This window comes from Lampetra planeri, chromosome 13 (assembly GCF_965212315.1).
Source record: "Lampetra planeri chromosome 13, kcLamPlan1.2.h2, whole genome shotgun sequence".
Taxonomy (NCBI): Eukaryota; Metazoa; Chordata; class Hyperoartia; order Petromyzontiformes; family Petromyzontidae; genus Lampetra; species Lampetra planeri.
In genome coordinates, this window is record NC_136119.1 from 7,049,667 (window position 1) to 7,069,784 (window position 20,118).

General features: G+C 46.9%; 2 protein-coding genes across 13 annotated transcripts in view; both read right to left on the bottom strand.

Annotated features, from left to right (window-relative positions):
* Positions 1-554: 554 nt before the first annotated feature.
* On the bottom strand, positions 555-2,708 carry TCEANC2 (transcription elongation factor A N-terminal and central domain containing 2). The gene has a single exon (XM_078600037.1). It carries the CDS (start codon positions 2,652-2,654, stop codon positions 1,485-1,487), a length of 1,170 nt encoding a protein of 389 aa, XP_078456163.1. The 5' UTR covers positions 2,655-2,708; the 3' UTR covers positions 555-1,484.
* Positions 2,709-7,275: 4,567 nt separating this feature from the next.
* The window catches only part of LOC144722006 (long-chain-fatty-acid--CoA ligase ACSBG2-like), a 40,071-nt gene continuing 27,228 nt past the window's right edge, over positions 7,276-20,118 (bottom strand). For all 12 annotated transcript variants that reach the window (XM_078600042.1, XM_078600040.1, XM_078600043.1 and 9 more), the window contains 8 exons: positions 19,368-19,517; positions 18,395-18,571; positions 17,502-17,683; positions 16,496-16,732; positions 14,867-15,084; positions 14,250-14,389; positions 12,880-13,126; positions 7,276-9,329 (listed from right to left, as the gene is read on the bottom strand). In XM_078600042.1, the coding sequence (XP_078456168.1) occupies positions 9,211-9,329; positions 12,880-13,126; positions 14,250-14,389; positions 14,867-15,084; positions 16,496-16,732; positions 17,502-17,683; positions 18,395-18,571; positions 19,368-19,517 (1,470 nt within the window). In that variant the 3' untranslated portion in view covers positions 7,276-9,210. The remainder of the gene's footprint in view (positions 9,330-12,879; positions 13,127-14,249; positions 14,390-14,866; positions 15,085-16,495; positions 16,733-17,501; positions 17,684-18,394; positions 18,572-19,367; positions 19,518-20,118) is intronic.

Consider the following 20,118-nt stretch of genomic DNA (forward strand, 5'->3'; position numbering starts at 1 on the left):
ACTTGTGGAGATACCTGAAAAATAGAATGGGCACCTGTGTAAGCAACATTGACGATGGAACTGTGGAGATGACTGAACAAGGAAGGACCAAGATGGTGATTTGAAGAGACAAGGAAGACATGGAACAAAAAATGAGGGGAAGACATTCTTTACCGAAATTCCAAACCACGAGGGGGAGCACTCTCTCTGGAACCCACGATTAAAGCGACTTTTTCCAGCAATAAGAAACTTTATCTTTTGGAAAATTTTTGAAACCATGCTTTTTGGGTGAAAACCCTATTTTGGAGAAAAAAAACTAATTTAAGGGTAATAAACAGACTAAAATGGGACAGACTAATACAAATGTAGTGAGTTCAACTGAGTCGCAGATGTACTCCTTGGAGGCAACACATTAATTGATACCAACACAAAGGGGTAACTGCCCCTTCACCAGATAACAACCTATGCTGGTAGACCGCCAGGCGGATACGGAGCGATTGAAGGAGATGGAGGATGTGCGAGAGGGTAAGACTCGAGCCAGGAGAGGGGAGTGCCAAAGATGCTGAGGTCGTAGAGAGTGGAAACAAGAGTTACTTTATATAATTAAAAATGTTAAACTTTTACAAATCGCACATGTCATTTATATTTGCTTCACCTGTAGTAAATAAAGTACACGATGCAATGATTGTATCACTGTTTTATTATTTACTTCGCAATAGCATAGGCAGAGCGTGTATATAAGAGTAAAAACACTTTACAATGAACAGAATGAAATTAAATGAAACTGAATTTGCCTCAATAACTTATGCCACTCTGTGCTTGCGCTATACTTTAAAATCATTGGGTCTCACCACAGGAAAAACAGCCCACACTATATTTGCTCAGTCTATTAAATACAATGTGCATTAAACAGTTTAAACCTAAAACAAAATTACATAAAAAATAAACCTGGTACAATGTATGCACACATAAGTCTGTGCTTATTGTCTGCTTATGGACCGTACAAATGTCAAAACGGAGCAAACACAGAAATGTGCACAAAAGTATGGTGATGCATGCTGCGACAAATAGAGGAATGCATGGATGAGAGAACACAAATGATAGACAAGATTCCAAAGAAAACCAAGTGGACTTGGGCAGGACAGAAAGAATGCGTGACATCGTCTCACGTGCAGCTGCATGGCACAGCAGGCCTGTGGAAGATGGTGATGGAATGAAGACACTTTGATCCAGCAGTGGATTGATCATGGCTGTCGATGACGACTATTTCTGTACAAAAAAGAGAAACTCAGGCAAAAAATATTCACAACGACCTTAACGGGCCAACACCTGAGTGAACATGAAATATTGCAAAAGGGCCCACATCCTTGTAATTATAAAACACAAGACATTGTTATAAAAATAAGTCACCTTTAAATACATTACACGTTTATTACATTAAGCTGTATAAAAAACACTTTTCTTAATTCCTCGAAGTAACATGCTTGCGGAGCTGTCACAATTCATCACAGCTTGCGGTGAGAAGAGACGGCTTCCCGTGGGGTCATGGCCCCACTCGCCAGGGCCTCCCTGAGCTGTGGCCGGTGGCTCAGGGCCAGGGCTACGGCCCGCACAGTGCGGCGGTAAGAAGAAGAGGAGAAGGAGGGGGAGGACCCTCCCAGCTGACAAAACACCTCCTGCTCCAGCTTCACAGCCACGGGAGAGAGATCGCTGCCGGCATCCGACGAGTCTGGCTCAATTCCGCTCCGCGCCTTGGAAGAGCTGGGCCCCACGTCTCCTTGGGCGTTCACGGAACGCGACTCCACCTCGCCTCGTGTGTTCATGGCGTGTGACCCGTCCTTCCGTTGCCTCTTCACGGAGCTTGGCTTCGTGTCCTCTTGGCTCTTCATGGAGCCTGCCCGCACCACCTTCTCACGGAGTCTCACCTCATCGCTTTTCTCAGCCAAGGCTCGTGTCAGCATTGCCCGGGCTGTGTCCCGCAGCTGAGTGATGATACCTCGCCCGTAGCCAGAATACGAGGGGGTCGATGATGAGGAGGAGACGGTCGATGATGATGATGACGACGAGGAGGAGGCGCTTGACGAGGATGTTGAACTCTTGCGACGTGGCCCACCGCTTACCATCACGGGCCGCAAGGGCCCCAACGAGTCCCTGGCCTCGTAGAAGCCTCGCCAGCGTCCGTACATTTCGGCGGCCAGGGCCGCCACCGCGGGGTCGCCCCCGCGTCGACGCCGCAGCCTCCGAACGGCGCGGCCCAGCCCGGTGGAGACGAGGAGCTCCCGGGACGGCACCTTGTGCCGCAGCGCGGACAGAGCCTCCGCCAGGCGACGCTCGCCATCCTCCTCCTCCTCTTCACTCCTCCTCCTGCACTCCTCCGCCTCTCGCGTTTCGTCAACAGAATCAGAGTCCATCGCCCTGCGCTCCTCCGTGCCCACCGGCCTCGCGTCCATCTCCGCATCGCGCTCCCTGCGCGCCCCTCCGCCCTTCTCCGCCTCCTCCTCGTCCACCCCGGCGGCCGCGAGCGCGTCCAGGAGGCGCTCCACGTCCACGAGGGACACGACGCGGCGCAGCGAGCCGAGGGTCGCCTGCCGCAGGCGGCCTCCCCGGGCCCGGGAGCCGGGGGGGCCGTCGCCGCCGGGGCTCTCCCTGGGCGTGCGGATCACGAAGCGGTCCATTGGCTGTGGCCTTGCGTCAAGAAGAGTCGCTTACAATTAGTTCATGCCACACCACCACCACCAATTAGTTAATTCCACCACCACCCCCAATTCATTCATTCCACCACCACCCCCAATTAGTCAATTCCACCACCACCAATTAGTGAATTCCACCACCACCACCCCCAATTAGTTCATCCCACCACCACCACCACCCCAAATTCATTCATTCTACCACCACCACCCCCAGTTAGTTCATTCCACCACCAATTTTATTCATTCGTCCACTCAATTAGGTCGGTCGGTGTGTGCGTACGCGTGCACGTGCAGGATGAACACAAAGCGATTCCTTCACGGCCGTCGATGTTCTCAGTCCTCTAGTTCGTGTTAATCATTCATTCATTCACTCGTTTACTCCCGTCGGTCAAAAGATTCCGTTTCCGATAAAATTCATTCTCACGCAAACGACTGCAGCCACGACACTACGGTACAGTAAGGCTCCCGCCCCGCCACTGTGATTAATTCATCTCATTCACTTACATTAATCTCATTCACTAACTCATAACATTCACTAACTCAATCATCTCATTCACTAACTCAATCATCTCATTCACTAACTCATTCACTTACATTAATCTCATTCACTAACCCATAACATTCACTAACTCAATCATCGAATTCACTAACTCATTCACTTACATTAATCTCATTCACTAACTCATAACATTCACTAACTCAATCATCTCATTCACTAACTCATTCACTTACATGCGTCTCATTCACTAATACATTCATCTAATTCACTAACTCATTCATCGCATTCACTTACATTCATCTCATTCACTAACTCATTCATCTTATTCACTAACTCATCTCATTCACTAACTCATTCATCTAATTCACTAACTCATTCATCTCATTCACTAACCAAACCACTCGCCAAATGCGTTCCCTCCGCTCCGTCCGTTCATCGCGTCCAACAATTTAACGAATTCGCTTCCTCAAACATCAACTTGCCCTAGTCCCTCATTCGCTCGCTCACTCGCTAATCGCAAACTCTTAAATTGGCCAATTAACTCATTCCAATGCTGTTTTCGTTCATTCGTTCCGTCCACTCACTCGGAGCCGCGCCAAAGTCCCAGGCCGCGCCGCGGAATCGACGTCGCGAATCGGCGACCCCCGAATCGATTCCTCGTGGCCGGGCGCATCGATTTCCACGGCCGTTATTTGCGGCAATTTCGATTATTTAACGATTGCTGCCAATTTCCTGCAAAGTTTGCATGCAGGACGGTGCCGCGAAGGCAATAGACGAAATGACACCGAACAATACGAACGAGACATGAATACGGACACGACATGAAGCGATTGTATCGATGGAATCGAGACGGTAAAACTACCAGAATCAGTGCATGATACTCGCGGATCGATTCTACTGAGTGTAGCCGATTCCATAATCGATTCCGGAACATTCATTCAGTAGAACTCCGATAATCCGCGATCCAAATCTTGACTTGAGGCTTTCGCGACTGCAGGAAGTCATATTATTGGGTCTTTCGGTAAAGTCACGTTGATAGGTTCAAAGAAAATAACAATAAAAATGTGTAATTTGTCATAATAAAAATTTGTAATTTGTTCTAATATAAATTTGTAATTTGTTATTTTTGTTCTTTTCTTTGAACCTATCTACGTGACTTTACCGAAAGACCCCAGAATATGAATCCGCGATCCTATTATTCGCGGTTCCGATTTTCCGCAAGACCTTTGTTTATCCACGCCACCGATTCTTCATCTGATCCGTGGATATTCCCCGTTGTTCATGCCCCGTAATGTGTCAATGATCTTCTTCCACCTCTACTTCTGCCTTCCTCTTCATCTCTTAAATTCCACTTGCCACCTTCAGATCCACATCATTTCCCTGTTGTCTCTGGAGTGACTCATGCAGCCAACTATGGCTGCAGAGTTTGGTAGTACATGTTGTTAACGTCGTTTATTGTGACAATTCGGTCACAGTTTCTATGATCACTGTTTCATTGCTTTTATGGCTTTATTTTGGTGATTTTTGAAAAGTTTTTCGGTTTGGCCATGTTTGTTTGTTGTAGTACAGTTATACTGATGACCTTAATCTAAGTTATCTTGTGGTTGTTGTTGTTGTTTGACTTGCATCCCACTGGGATTTTTGCACACAGCGTTGGTGTACGCTGATTTTTTTCTGCAATATTTAGCTGTCTTTTCTTGGATTTTCTGTTTGCACAGTCACTTTAAGATGTTTTCTTGTTCATGTGTTTGTTTTTTTGTTTGTTGCGGTTGCACCTGATTCAAGAGCCGAATGGCTCACAGGGCTATACCTAATTTTTTTTTAAAAACACGACCTAACCACACCAGAGCCCTCTCTCTCTCATCTTCTCTGTGATGTCTACCACCTTGAGGCTTCCTCTCACTTCTTCATTCCTCACCCCTTATCCTTCATTATTAAACCCAACATCCACCGCAACATCCTCGTCTCTGTGACTGCCATAGCTTGGGCAGTCCTCTTTCTTGTGCCCCATACAACAGCACCAGCCTCACCACCGTCTTGTACTATACACTACACTTATATACACTAGACTATACACTACACTATACACTACTATACACTACACTTATACACTACACTTATACACTACACTTATACACTACACGTATACACTACATTATACACTACTATACACTACTATACACTACACTACTATACACTACACTATACACCTCACTTATACACCACACTTATACACTACACTATACACTACACTATACACTACTAAACACTACACTATACACCACACTATACACTACACTATACACTACACTATACACTACTATACACCACACTATAAACTACACTATACACTACACACTTTTCCCTTCAACCAAACTGGGACCCTCTTATAAACACGCCGCACCGGTCATCTCTCGCCATTTCAGCCATCCAGCCCCTGTTCTTGTTCTCGTCTTTCCTTCCAGTGACCCCCCGGCACTCACCGCTGCACCCAGGCACTTAAACCCGTTCTCTCTTCTTCTCGTACACCACTAGAGGAGTTTAACGCGTAAGCTTTCGCGATCAATAAGCACATTCCTGCGGAGGGAGCTGGTAGGAACGTTGGGTTGCTCGGTCAATGGCCAGGGTCAACGGCGGCGTGGTGTATTCCGCAAATATGCCCGACTGTGAGGGCGGGCACAAGCCGGCGTGAGTAGGTTAAACGTTGAGTTTTATAAGGGCACCACGGGGTGACCGGCCCCTCCCCACCCAGCCCCACCCAGCCCCACCCCTCCCACCTCCACCCAGCCCCACCCCACCCACCCCCCACCCAGCCCCTCCCCACCCTCCCCACCCACCCCCTCCCCACCCTCCCCACCCAGCCCCTCCCATTTCTGGATGCACGACGGACGGACGGATACAATAATCCCCTGTGGGCTGGTGGAACCAGGTGGTTCCTACCAGTATCATCCATAAAATATGTACGCGATCTAACCCAAAAAAACTTGAATTATGGACCACCAGATGAGATCTCAAGGCACCCTGCCGTATGCTCTTGAGATATTGCGGAAACGATTAGGGGCCGTCCATAAATGACGTCACGCACCTAGGGGGGTCAGACATTTGTGACGATGTGTGACGGGGGGGGGGGGGAGAAATATGACGTCACATCAAAATGCGTAACTTTAAATAAATATAAACACGTTCTACTTAATTAAATACTTTTTAATAAATGTTTTCTACTACAACATCAGAGTGCAGCGCCACATTAAATACGCACTACAATGACAATAGTCTAAAGCGATTTGAAGCATTTTTTCATTTTTGGTGGGTGGGGGCAGAGCTTTGTGACGTCATATTTGAGGGGGGGTCTGACTTTGTGACGCCGTGACGAAGGGGGGGGGGGGGTCAAAAATCGCGTGACGTCATTTATGGACGGCCCCTTGACCATACTTCACCCTATTGGTCCGCTGCGGGTTTGACAACAATTTCAAACGTCACTCTGCAGTGATGTTCGCCGTGGCTGGGTATTCAACCGCTGTGTTCGGCACAATGTCTGACAGCAGTGAATTGTGATAAATGTACAAGCGGGTTATCAAATGAGCCAATATGATTAGCCATATAAATATGCTTGTACCAAAAGGCTTTCAAACATGAGGTAGTGCCAATATCAGAATCTTAAGACTGGAGGAAGCTGATGAGCTATGAAGCTTGTTTTCGCAGACGTCCAGAATGGGTGGGTCAGCAAGTTAAAACAGCAAACGATGCAATAAACGATAGGAGTGAAAAATAGAGAACAACGTGTAGCTGCTCTGGCCCACAAACTAGCCTTTGAAACATTTACCGTAGAAGGGGAAATAATAAAAGAATAAAAATAAAACATAATAAAATGAAATTCTCACGTTTCGGCCATAACACAAGCAGCCGTCCCCCTGTGTTGTGGCCAAAACGTCGTGAGAATTTAATTTAATTTTTTATTTCCCTTCTACGTAACTTTACCGAAAGAACCAAGAAGATGAATCCCCTGCAGTCACGAAAGCTTTAAATCAAAATCTACCGTAGACTCGCACCCTATGGTGCGCGTGTCGTGTGGATATTTTGCGAAGTCAATATCAAAACACCAAGTCATCGTATTCGGTCATTTATTTTGTGCAGCCGCAGAAAAAAAAATTCCAACTCCGCTATGAAAAATTATACACAATGTACATGCTGACAGATTGCAAAAATGGTGGAATTACAAAGCTTTTTTTTTTTATAAATAATTTATGACAGTAAATACAGTTACGTGCAACAATTTATTTTTGGATTGAGAAGGAACATTTAATTTATACTTCAAGTAATTTCTAGTATTCACTTCTGTACTGAAAATTTGCATCGCACTTAAGTGGTGATGATGAACAAGCGAGCTGACCAAAAAGCTTCTATTTAAATCACTTACACCTACGTTAGCGATTCATTAAACCCGTCTTCCACACCACACCACAGCCTGGCTCGTGTGAACACAACTCGGCAAGCGAGAACTCAATGTACGAACTTCATTACAGACGCACGTTCTAATTAACCATGAGCTAATGTTGCACTTTGTGGGCTACAGGATGGAGTTTAAGAAACAGACCTACAAAAACTAATTATAACTGATATTTGATTCAGGACGATTTACAAAATCGGCAAACCGCATTAGCGCGCACACACACACAAAAACACGTCAAATGGCGATGCTTTCTACACAACATTGCGTGCCGCCAGTGAATAGGACAGAACGGCAAAATTACTGTGCGAGTGGACTTTGCTGCGGCGGTGTCGACAAAAAGTACCCGGACCGACCCCGTTGTCAGCTCTTTGTACATGGGCAGTAGCCGCCATTGTACACTGGCATGACAATTTGAGATGCCTGCATGTTTCTTGTGCCAGGGGGTTGGTCATGAATAGTTGGTATGGTGGATGTCGTGACGCTGAAAGAACTTGAAAAAAAAAGATACCTTGGCTTTCAAGGTTAAACCACCCATCAGGATGGAGCAGGTGCTGTTAGAACAGGATTGTCAAAGGTCACAGGCCCAAAAAATAACAAATCACAAGAAATCGCATAACACACTGTGGGTGTTCTACACATTCAAGCCACGCACTTTTAATTTTTAACCAAGAATAATTTACACGAGCAAAACAGTGGCCGCTTTCGAATGCAGGCAAATCGACCGGGGGACCTCTCTCATTCCTGCCTCATGAGCCCACATGTGAAACAAGTGGTCGTGTCACAAGCAGCAGTTTGCCAATTCTCTCCAACTGCACAAAAACACACGGCTTACCCGTGTGCCAAGTTTTTTTTTACAATATATGCAGTCAAATGAGAATTGAAATCATAGTACCTGGCAATTTTTTTTTCTACAAAAGTGAAGATTTTTTTGTGCCCTCCTTCGGGCTAAATGATGATTGGACGGCAAGCGGATGGAGATTAAAAGACAAAAAATCTCTTTACATTAAACATAAATGTGCCCCATGTGCCACTAACCATTATCATCATTATAGCCAAATTATTTGCTGGATACCACCAGGGCATTTACTGGACAGGATACAGTAACCCAAGACAAGACACTGCTACCACAACTGTTTTGCCCATCCTTTTTACAGCCCTCCAAACATTACCTGGTCTCTATACAATACCCGTTACCCAGGTGTAATGTTAGGAGGGTCCACGGCAGATGGTGCATAACAGGGAGCTGCGGCACCAAAGCATCATGATCACGATGACGAGCGGCTGCAGAGTTTTGAATCGTCAAATTCTGTTTTTTCTTTTCCATCACCGACTTTACTACGTTTACAAGGCTGCGACGTTCACAAAAACAATGCACATATAACATTTGGGCGATTCTTTTGAAATTGAGTTGCTCACAAGTTCACTGCAATATTCAGTCTCACAAGTACACACAAAAGACTTGGCCAAACCCTCCCCACACCCTCCCCACACCCAATAAACCAAACAACTCTTGTTTTAATGGACCACAGGGGTGTTGTGCTGTTGTGCGTCAGCAGCAGCAGCAGCAGCAGCACCAGCAGCAGTTCTGCGTCTCACTGGGCCGGTAAGGGGGCATCGGGAGTTGTGGGCGACACTGCGTCTTCGTACAGCCTCTCAATGAGTTCCTGGTACATCTTGGTCACGACTGGCCTCTTGAGCTTCATTGTGGGACCTGAAATACAGCAACAGATGCTTCAGTTCATTGGACAACTACTCGCTCGAGTGACAACTCACACATTGACTCAGGGTGCATCTGCCCAACCTGAACTGCCTCCTGCCGAGAGCAGCTCACCCTGAAAACACGACCCCTCCTTTAAAAAAAAAAATCTCAAAACACCATGGTTAATATTGCCGGTGCTCATGTGTATAGTGCTTTTGCCTATCCACTGCTGGACGAAGGCCTCCAAATGCTGGTCCGTACACGTTTGTGAAGGTGGGGAGCACATACACATGGCAGAATAGAAGTAAATTTCGATTTAAAGCTTTCGTGACTGCAGGGATTCATCTTCTTGGTTCTTTCGGTAGTCACGTAGAAGGGAAATAATAAAATACAAATAAAACATAATAAAATAAATATTCTCACGATGTTTCAGCCACAACACAGAGGACGGCTGCTTGTGTTGTGGCCGAAATGTCGTGAGAATTTTTATTTTATTATGTTTTATTATAATTATAATTATTTTATTATTTCCCTTCTACGTGACTTTACCGAAAGAACCAAGAAGAAGTATAGAAGTACACTCCTGGATTTTGCTGCACTGCCTCTCGAGTCCCCACCACAACCACACAGTCATGAGACAACCCGTCTGTGCATGGTGATCGCCCATCCAAGCCCTCTGGACTCAAAAACACCTGCTTTAGCTTCCGAGATGCGACGGGACCAGGCAACAGGCGGATTTTGGTCATTAGAACATGACCACACTAAAAAAAAAATTCCATCCCCAGAAATACTACTATACTTACTAGGCATGCAATAATTTTTTCTCGCCTCTTTGCTGCCCCCCACACCCCCAACCATGTGATCCGTGGAAGTTGTGTCCTGATTCTGGATCACAATTCTACTCGAGAATGGATTCTTTTTGTTAAATTGTGGCGACTGTCGTACCTGTAGCGACTGTAGCAGTCACGGGAACCAACCGTTGACGCACAATTCCACCCACATTACGGAGAGTATAAAGCCAACTTACCCTGGCGAATGTATGCACGATTGCATACTTACACAACTTATATTTAGTGCTGACAATTTCTTTCACGAAGAAACAAGCTGTTCTTTTGGGTGGGCCGGCCGTGTCAATTGTCGCTTTGTTGTTTTGACTTTATGACGCACAAGCAGCTATCACGTGGGAGTGGTTTGGCTGCCAATGCCATTTCGTCGTTCGTGCAGAAACTCAGCTGCCAATCAACTTGACCCCACATTATCGTCAACAAGCCGCCTCTAACAAGGCCTTTATCTGTAGCGTGCAAGGTGACTCTGCAAGGCATCAAATTACCAACAAGGTGTCAAATTCCAAAGTATCTTATGTTCCAACCTTTGTACCGTCCTCCTCATTTGTTGTCAATGTCAGGTGCACAACAAAACCCGTAGCAAGTTTCTGTACGAAGGCCATCATTCTTTAGGTTCACGCCCGAGATAATGATTGAAAACAGAATTGAGCATTGCTGTGGAGCATTATGAGTAATGGAATAGACAGAACATTACCCAGGCTCTATTAATACAATTTTTTGTTTTAAAAATTGGTCCAATCTCCATAGCATAATATAAAATGTTCACACCTCATTCATTTTTGCGTTGAATGAGGCTTTGAGGGACTACCGAACAACAAATAACATACAGAAAACCAGGCAGCTTTTATTTATTAAGCCAGACTGCTGATGGGACCCTTAATGTTGAAACGGGTCCGAAGTTTGCTTGTGTGACCAAATGCTGCTGGATAGAAATATATATATATTGGGGAGAGGTGAATGTAGGTGGAGCTAATATAAGAACTCAGATCTCAAAATACAGTATCAATGAAGCAAGGCTTGACATATAGGACCGTCTCATTTGGCGAAACCATTGTTTTCATGGTGCAAACAAAAGGTGCGATCAATAATTAGTGTGCAATTTTAAACCGAGACAACCTTTGCTTACGATTGTTTTGCTCACACCTCAAAATGTAGTTTGCAAAACTGGTTGAACCAGACGGAGATTAAATAGATGGTGAAAATAAATATGTTGAAGCCTTTCCAAAAACCACCCATGTAAAACCGTGCCATGCCAGTCCAAATTTATGCACAGTACTTTTCCCCATATACACCACAGTATTTATGATCTTCGGCGTTGTTCGCCAAATGAGGAGTGTGTTTTTGGCAACAAGATCTATGAACACTGGCATGGCACACGAGAGACACGCACCCCTAGATTGCACAGTTACACAATTCACGAACGCACTGCATTGAACGAAGGGCGATGCACACCAGAAATCAGTGGACACATTCCCATGGTTGGGCACAGGATATTGCTAGGAAAGATCTGTGTTTAGTCCTAAAAAAGACTGCAGAGGCACATGTTCTTGTAAACATTCGGGTGTGACCAGTACAATGCTCAACTGCCTTTGTCTCCCCAAATGGTATACTTACACACCGCACCAGGTTTTTATGTTGGGCCGCATTCATACAATGGTGCCCCCCCCCCCCCCCCAGTTCCGGATCAGAACTTAATCACAATAATTGCACTCATGGCCAGGAATGGCAACCCAGGGGGGGGGTCCAGAATGCAGAACTGTGTATTCAATGCCAAAGCAACACCGTTCTGTAGAGCTGCGCGTGGTGACAGCGAGGGTCGGTGGGCGGTTTCACGAGATTTCAGCGCAGAGTGAGGAGCTTGTAAACGGGAATGTGTGGGATCTTTTGTGTCACCCCCTTCATACGGTGGAGATTTTCTCCAGATACTATTTTGCCCCAATTTTATTTATGCGTATTCATCCAGGAAAGCCTCAGACTCTCGGTACTCTTTTGAAGAGGGCCCTAACAAGTTCTTTTTTTTGCAGTTGGGGGCAATGATTGCTAGTTTTTTTTTCTTTTCCAAATCGAGTCATCTGCAAGGAACATCATATTTAAATTCAACTGGCCAAACATTCAAATATAGAATCCATAACAATATTATTTAGACTGCGGGGCTTGCCCGAGGTCATGGTATAATACGTTTTTTTTTCTAAATAAGGTCCATTGTTAATTAGTGCACAAACCACAAGCAGACAAGCCCACGGCCGCAAATACAAAATAAGCGATGCACCACATTCACACTACTTTCGAGCAACAAAAATACATATTAATTAGGAGTATAACTCAATGCAAGACTTAAAAACGTACTCCAATTTCAACTGCTCATTCCATCACCTACCCAAGGGCCCACAGTGCGTCTTGTGCAGCACATCGTGACATGTGGCCACGCCAGACCAAAGCTCTGCTGCTGTACAACGCGACCATAACACCGGGCCATACACTTGGTACAAAAACGCACAGCAGACAAAGATCCCCCCCCTGTAACATTTACACACCCTTGGGGCAAGAGCTGTTCCCGAGAACCTATGAAGGCCAGGACGCCACACGAAGAGGTAAGGTGGCCAAGCACCACACCAGACCACCTTCAACTCCGCAGTGGCAATGTTTACACACACACACCGCCCCGGGTACTCATTGGAGATCGACTCAACCTCGCGAAGGCCCGCACACGAACGTACCCAGCTCTCCGCCGGGGATGGAGAAGTCGCGCAACAGCAATTCCCACTTCTGCACGCGCTGCGCGTTGGAGGGTGCACGCTTGTTGACGCGCTCGATGCCGTCGCGGATGGCGCGCTCCACCACCGGGTCCTTCCCACCGGCGATCTGGGAGGCGCGTGTCGCCGTGCTGCCCACGCGCTGGCACCAGTGCACCACCTCGTCCGTCAGCGCGTCGTCCGGCTCACCAGAGTCACCGTTCGACTCGCACTGCCGCCGCCGCCGCCATGAAGGTGGAGGTGGTAGAGGGTGGGGGGTGGAGGTGGTAGAGGGTCGGGGGTGGAGGTGGAGAGGGGGGGGGGATGTTACCATCATCATTAGGTCACGATTCGATCCATTGTGGGTACAAGTCTCCCCTGGGTGCCCTGCGATGCAACACTTCGAAGGGGTCAAAGCGCACGAGAATCATCGACATACCCAGAGACAGCTCTCAGTAGAGATCTAGAACTTCTACCAAAGGTCGTTTAATTTGTATACGTGCATAAAAGCTCATTTATTTACGGTATAAAGGTAGAGCGTTGGCAGAGTGTTCGGCGTGCTGTTAACAAAATTCAGCAACCTTAGTTCGATTATTGGCCACAGCTGAGCAGCGACCAGCATACTGAAGCTCAAAATACCGACACTCCTGCAGATTATACGATACAAGCGCTACTTGATACCAAGCATCTCCATTCTTAAAAAAACAGGTGTGCATGTCAAAATGCTTTCATTACACTGGTCAACAAAAAAATAAAAAATTTCTGGCCTGGACTTTTGCAGCTGTTTTAAACTAATTTCAGGGTGCCAATTCCAAATCTGATCTCAGATTTGCTCTATCACATCTCATTTGTATGCTATCGGCATACCCCATTTTCATTGATTTTACCCAAAATTAACTCTGTCATTTATGATTGCAAGTTGTTGCGAGTCAGTGACTGCTTTAGTATTAAAATATGGTGCTGTTATTTTAGGATAGTGTGTTTATAATATCATTTTATGTAGATATGCACATTTATTTAATATTTTTCTTCTACAGTTTTTATTGAAAATGCAATATTTGATATCTCAAAAACCTGATGTGATAGACAAAAACTGATGCCAGATTTGGAATCAGCACCCCAAAATTACCTCAAAACCGTTGGAATACCTTATGCCAGAAAAAAGTGTGTTGACCAATGTAATTATTGAAACATTTTATTTTACAAAAACTACCGACGTCAGGTGGTTCAGCACATTATTGACCATTGGCAGGCATCGCTAAAGCTGCCCCCCCCCGCCCTCTCTCACTGCAGGGACTGTGCAATGTCCCCAGGGTCCAATGGCTGCCCGAGCTGCCCCCGGAGCTGCCCCTCACCTTCAGCGTAAGCAGCACAGAAAGGAACTTGCGGCGGTCACCGATGACCATGGCATTGCTGACGACGGGCAGCTCCTCCTTGATGGCGTCCTCGATGGGGATGGGAGGCACGTTCTCGCCACCTGCCGTGATGATCAGCTCTGCGTGGCCCAGAGAGGATTAGTTTAGTTTTGTAACCGTGACTACCGAATTGTAATCGCAGAAAACCGCTTGTCTAACTTAACACGGCTCATTTTGTCAACAATTAACATTTCTCAGGTTCTCAGGGCCACAACAAGAGTACAAAAGTGCAATCAACGTAATTAGAATTTAGCCCATCTCTCCGTGCTCTAGACTCTGGAGAAGGGGGCATTGCCCCAATCGTCAACCTATCACATTCACCTCAAGCGTAAGGCTAGTCATGAATGGACCATGAAAGTGAACCCCGCCCCCTCCCCCGTCCTCGGCGTGCGCTCAAAAACTCCACACGAACCCTCTCCTGAAGCCATCTCGTCGTGGCTAGCAGACCTCACGCGACATTGGCAATCACCTCCTAAACCACATTGCACGAAACGAGAGAACCGCAGGCGAACGTGGCGCGCGTGTCGTTTGGTCATCGCGGCGGAGAGGTCGCCGACCTTTGATGCGTCCGGTGATGTAGAGGAGACCCTGCTCATCGACGCGGCCGAGGTCGCCCGAGTGCAGCCACCCATCGTCGTCGATCGCCTCGCGCGTCTTCTCCTCCATATTGAGGTAGCCCATGAAGACGTGTCGCCCCCAGAAGCACACCTCGCCGCTGCCCTCCTCGTCCTTGCTGTGCAGCAGGGTACGGCACCCACGCAGCAAAGTCCCACAGCTGCGGAAAAGACAGCGAGGAACACCGTCAGGAGGTGCAGCACAGCATGTTGGCACAGTAGGGGGAAGGGTGGGGGGGGGGCACAGGCGATGCATCTGCCAGTCATCCCCACACCTCCAATTCACAACGTTGGCTACATAGTGCGAAAAGTTCAACATACATAACATCAAGTCAGTCAACCCATGGCACCTGGGTCTGTCCCGTGACCTCCGGTCAGCGAGCCTTCGACACTTCACGTGGCCTCAAAGTGCACCCGGGTGCAAGCGCCGTAGTCACGTCACCGCCACTTTGTGGCGAGTGGCGTGGTCGTGCGGCAGAGTATCGTAGCGGTTTGCATTCATTACTTTGAGATTTCATAGAATGTAGAGTTTCGGTTTTGAGCACTGTGATATAATGCTTCTCAATGCAACGATGTTTTAATAGACTGTGTGCATCACAGATTTTCAGGTTGTTCCCAATATGTAAAGTCAGCTCCGCTTTACCACTGCACTATTTGCAATTCAACGATAAAATTAAGCACTCAAGCGATAACAATAAACTGGAAGAGCTATAACCTAGCAGTAAGGATCACTACAGGAAGGAACAAATTTGAAAAGTTTATAATGTTGCAATGCCGATTTTTAAATTTATTACGGTTCATTTGTTTAGTTTACTGCACCTGTAACTCCGTTTTACAGTGTTGATTTCACACTAAAATGGGTGTTTTTTCCCCCATTTGTTGTCTTGATGACTGTAAGAGGTCCTTGTTTCAACAATCATGACAATGCAGCCTCCAACTGACCCCGCTTCAAAGTCTATGCAGCCACCAATGATTAAACCGGGTTAAGTGTAGCAAGTTCAAAGTTTCAGTGCGGTCATCCAAAACACCATATTCAATATATTTAGTTTGTTTCTTATCAGTCTGCCAGAGTCATAACAAAGTGCACTAACCGCTGTGCCACCACTCCACTCCTAAGGATGCAGCAACTGAACGGACCTCGTATATAGTTCAGTTACATCACATTCCAGAGCCTGCGCTGTGTGTGTGTCGAACTTCTTTTGCACCGTACGTAGTATATAGCCCACACAATACGCAGCGCTAAATAGATTCGTTTAAATTCATATTTAAAAGAAGACCATTCCAGTGGGCTTCGAATGTCATAAGGAAGAGCGCACCAGACAGTTTCAGGGGGCACATGACGCACCACTTTACAACAACATTGTAAACATCTCCATCTCAAGTCACGATGCTGACAAGGCAGCACAACTGGAATAAAACGGAGAGAAATCGCACTGAACGTTTGTTGCAAGTGGACAGATTGAACACGCTCGTCCGCTGTAACCGAAAACAAACGGCGCGATGACACAGGTGGCAGTGGCCAGGGGTGGGGGGGGGGGGGGAGAGGGGAGGGCAGCACCATCACCGACTGACCTGCCGATCTGGAAGGCCGTGGGCGAGGAGATGGTGTGCGGGCCAGAGCTCTCGCTCATGCCGTAGAGCTCGAAGACGGGGATGTCGAGGCTGAGGAAGAACTCGAGGGTGTCCCGCGTGATGGGCGCTGCGCCCGTGTAGCACTTGGTGCAGCGGTCCAGTCCGAGCGCCTCGCGCACCTTCTTGAAGACGAGCATGCTCGCCAGCGTGTAGCCCATGGGCGCCTCGGCAGGATTGCTGCGGAGAGACGCACGTCGCCATGGCGGTGGCGGCGGCCACGAAATGTTAACTACCTCGCTTTGGCATGCACAGGAGGTCATGGGTTCGATCCCGGCCCTGATGCCTGAATATTTGGAGTTTGCATGCTCTCCCCGTAGTCACATGGTTTTTTCCTCCGGGTCCTACAGTTTTTCTCTCAACATTTTAAATCAACATGCGTTTAGAGTATTTGGCTGCAATACATTTCCACATAAGCCGCTAGGTGGAACTATCGTTTGTGACCAGGTCGATTCTGAAAAAGAGATACTGTACATAACTCAGTGGGCTTTCCATGGTAAAATAAAATCGTTAAGTAACAAACTGTCCGACTGACTCGGAGAGAAATTAGGGGTTAGTCTGTTATAGATACAGCGTTAAGCAAATTACAAAACGAGTCTTTTACGATCAAAGGGAAAATAAAGATCTCTACACGTTTCAGCCCCGCTTTTCCCCTTTCAATACAAGGGTCAGGTTGGTTCATTGCAAACGTTCAATTAAAAGCACCAACGTCACACTCTAGATGACTGCATTGGCATCGATGCACAAGCAGAGGCTTGCGCGCCACTGCCAAGGCCATTCGCTTGCCAAATTTAATCAGGAAATGTAATATTTAGCTCGCGTGGGAGCATTTGGTGTGTAGCCATTCGGAAAATGCAACCATGGAATCGCAAGGGGGCTAGATTTGACAATAAGCTAGAACAGGGTAGCAGACCGAGAGAGAAGGGGGTGGGGGCAATGTCCCACTCACCCTTTCATGTTGGCCAGGTGGGTCTGCAGCCCCACGCTCTTGGCCCAGCCGGCAATCTTGCGCTTGAAGATGCCCGACTTTGCTGCCGTGGCCTTCATCTTCTCCATCATTTTTTCCCAGACGCGCGGCACGCCCATGAAGCCGGTGGGCCGCACCTCCTTCATGGTGACGACCAGGGAGCCCTGCGGAGCCGTGAGCCACACACAATGAGACCCAGCCGCTACGGTTGCCCGCCAGGTGGTAGCGCATGCCCAAGTTAACCGGGCACGAGTGGGCGCACACGAGACGCTCAATTTGCGACAGTTTATGGCATGAGTGGTGCCCGTATAGTACAGCAAAGTAGGTCACAAATTCTTGTTAAAAAAAGCATTTTGAGCATCCTTCCTTTGTGCGTTTAGTTTTTTTTTTTCTCCAGACGTTCTGATTTTCCAGCCACGAGCACAAAAACTCAATTAAAAATTGGCACAAATATTCCAATTTGGACCCTCGAATAATTTTTGCAATCTTTTGGGAAAATGAAATCCTCATTATCAGGCACATGTATATCTAGAGCCACACATACAAGCCGAAAACTCATTTCCTCAGAACTGCTTTGTGTTTCACTTGTAGTCATTCCCCCGGCACCTCCAATAAGCACGGTTGGCTACGTACGTTGCATAAGAAGTTAAACATACATACAAGTCACCACGGTGGTGTACCAGCGTAGGTCCATGTGAAGCGTAGGAGGTTCGTCGAGAGAGAGTTATCACACAGACCCAGGTACTACGGGTTATAATTAACTGAAACGACTTCAGCACACGCACCCACATGTGCTTCCCACTACCGTTTGCGTTTTTCCCATTGCACACACAAGCACGAAAACGCACGAAAACGCACGGTGCTCGGGTATTTACCTTGAGGGCGTCTGGCTGAGCGAAGTAGGTGACGCCGCCAAAGCGCATGGGCAGCCAGATGTCGACCAACTGAGCGGCGATGTGGCTCAGGGGCAAGTAGCTGATAACCACCTCCTGGAAATCCTCCGCCGAGCGCAGCTGGGTCAGCTCACCCGTCACGGTCGACGTCCACGTCAGCTGTGGCAACGCCGCAGAGAGAGAGAGAGAGGAGAGGGGAGAGAGAGAGCAACGTTAGCTTTCCGGGCGTTGCATTACACTGGTCACACTTTTTCTGGCATAAGGTATTCCAACGGTTTTAATGTAATCTATTGGGGGCCGATTCCAAATGTGGAATCGTAACAGGAAGAAAAAGCCGTCAGGGCAAAAACAGACCAGCAGGGCCACTTTATGTTGTTTTGTAAATCAATTCAGAAACTCGGCAAAACAAACAGATATGACAGGAGAGAGACTAAGCTTAATGCTGCCATATAGAGTTCAGCGGCTAAGTGTGGATTGGTGTCGAGTCGAAAGGCAACGTTAAGCACTTCGTCATACGTCGCGCGTCCGTCGGAACACACGCGACTCGCGCATTGTGCACGATGTCAGCAGTACGGCTCTGCCTCTACAGTGGAAATAAAAAACAAAAAACCTATTCTTAGGTTTTTTCGGTAAAGTCACGTAGGTAAAAAACAATAAAAAGTAAAATAAAATAAAAATCACGACGATACAGCTGTCGTGGCTGTGACGGTACCACCTGAAGACGGAAGCTTGTGTTGCCTCCGAAACGTCGTGATTTTTATTTTATTTCACTTTTTAATGTTTTTTACCTACGTGACTTTACCGAAAAAACCTAAGAATATGAATCATTGCAGTCACGAAAGCTTCAAATCTAGAACAAAAAACCTAGCGCCATTCGAGCCGCGCTGCGCCAGGGGGTGGCTCGACACGGCCCCTACGCGGCTTGGCTGCACAGTAGAACAGAAGTAGAACTTACGTTGTCATGGCTCAGCATAACCCCCTTGGGCGAGCCTGTCGTGCCGGACGTGTAGATGAGGGAGCAGCACTGATTGGCCCTCTGGGATGCGATGATTGCATCGAGCTGAGCGTCTGGGACCTCCTCGCCCGCTCGCATGAACTCGGCCCACTGTAGGAAGCGCACACGTCATTAAGAGACATTAATAGAGCGCTCGTGTTCAAGTTCACAGGTTGTCAGACACAGGCAGGAAAAATGCTACTACCGGCATGCAAATGTTGTTGGGGAAAGGGTGGCAAAGCGAGACAACTGTGTTGATGGAACAGATTAAATGCATCGCCTTTGGAGATTTTCCCATGTGTTGGTGGGTAAACGCATTGCATACAAAACGTATTCTTCAAAATGCAGCAATTCTTACACACATACGATTCAACGCATAGCGTGAGCTAAAAAATTATGATTAAATAATAGATGCATTGTTTCATGTATAATTATCCTCAATGCATTAGACTCATCAGTCGTGAAAGTTTGAGAAGTTATTGGTATTGCTAGTTGAACATCAAAAATCACAATGTATTTATAGTGGAGGAATGTGAGGAACTATAAAGCTCTTAATCAGATTGAATAGGAGTCGGTCAGAGTTACAAATACAATACAACACAATTGTACGCAAATAAAAAAGGTAAGTAAAAATAAAGCCTAACAATTTTTATTTTTCAGAAGCAACCTGGCCACAAATGCCAACTCAACTAAGTATCTTATCATGTGGACA

What these genes read in the sequence shown, in the direction of transcription:
- TCEANC2 (XM_078600037.1), bottom strand. Translation starts at nt 2,654, where the DNA reads ATGGACCGCTTCGTGATCCGCACGCCCAGGGAGAGCCCCGGCGGCGAC.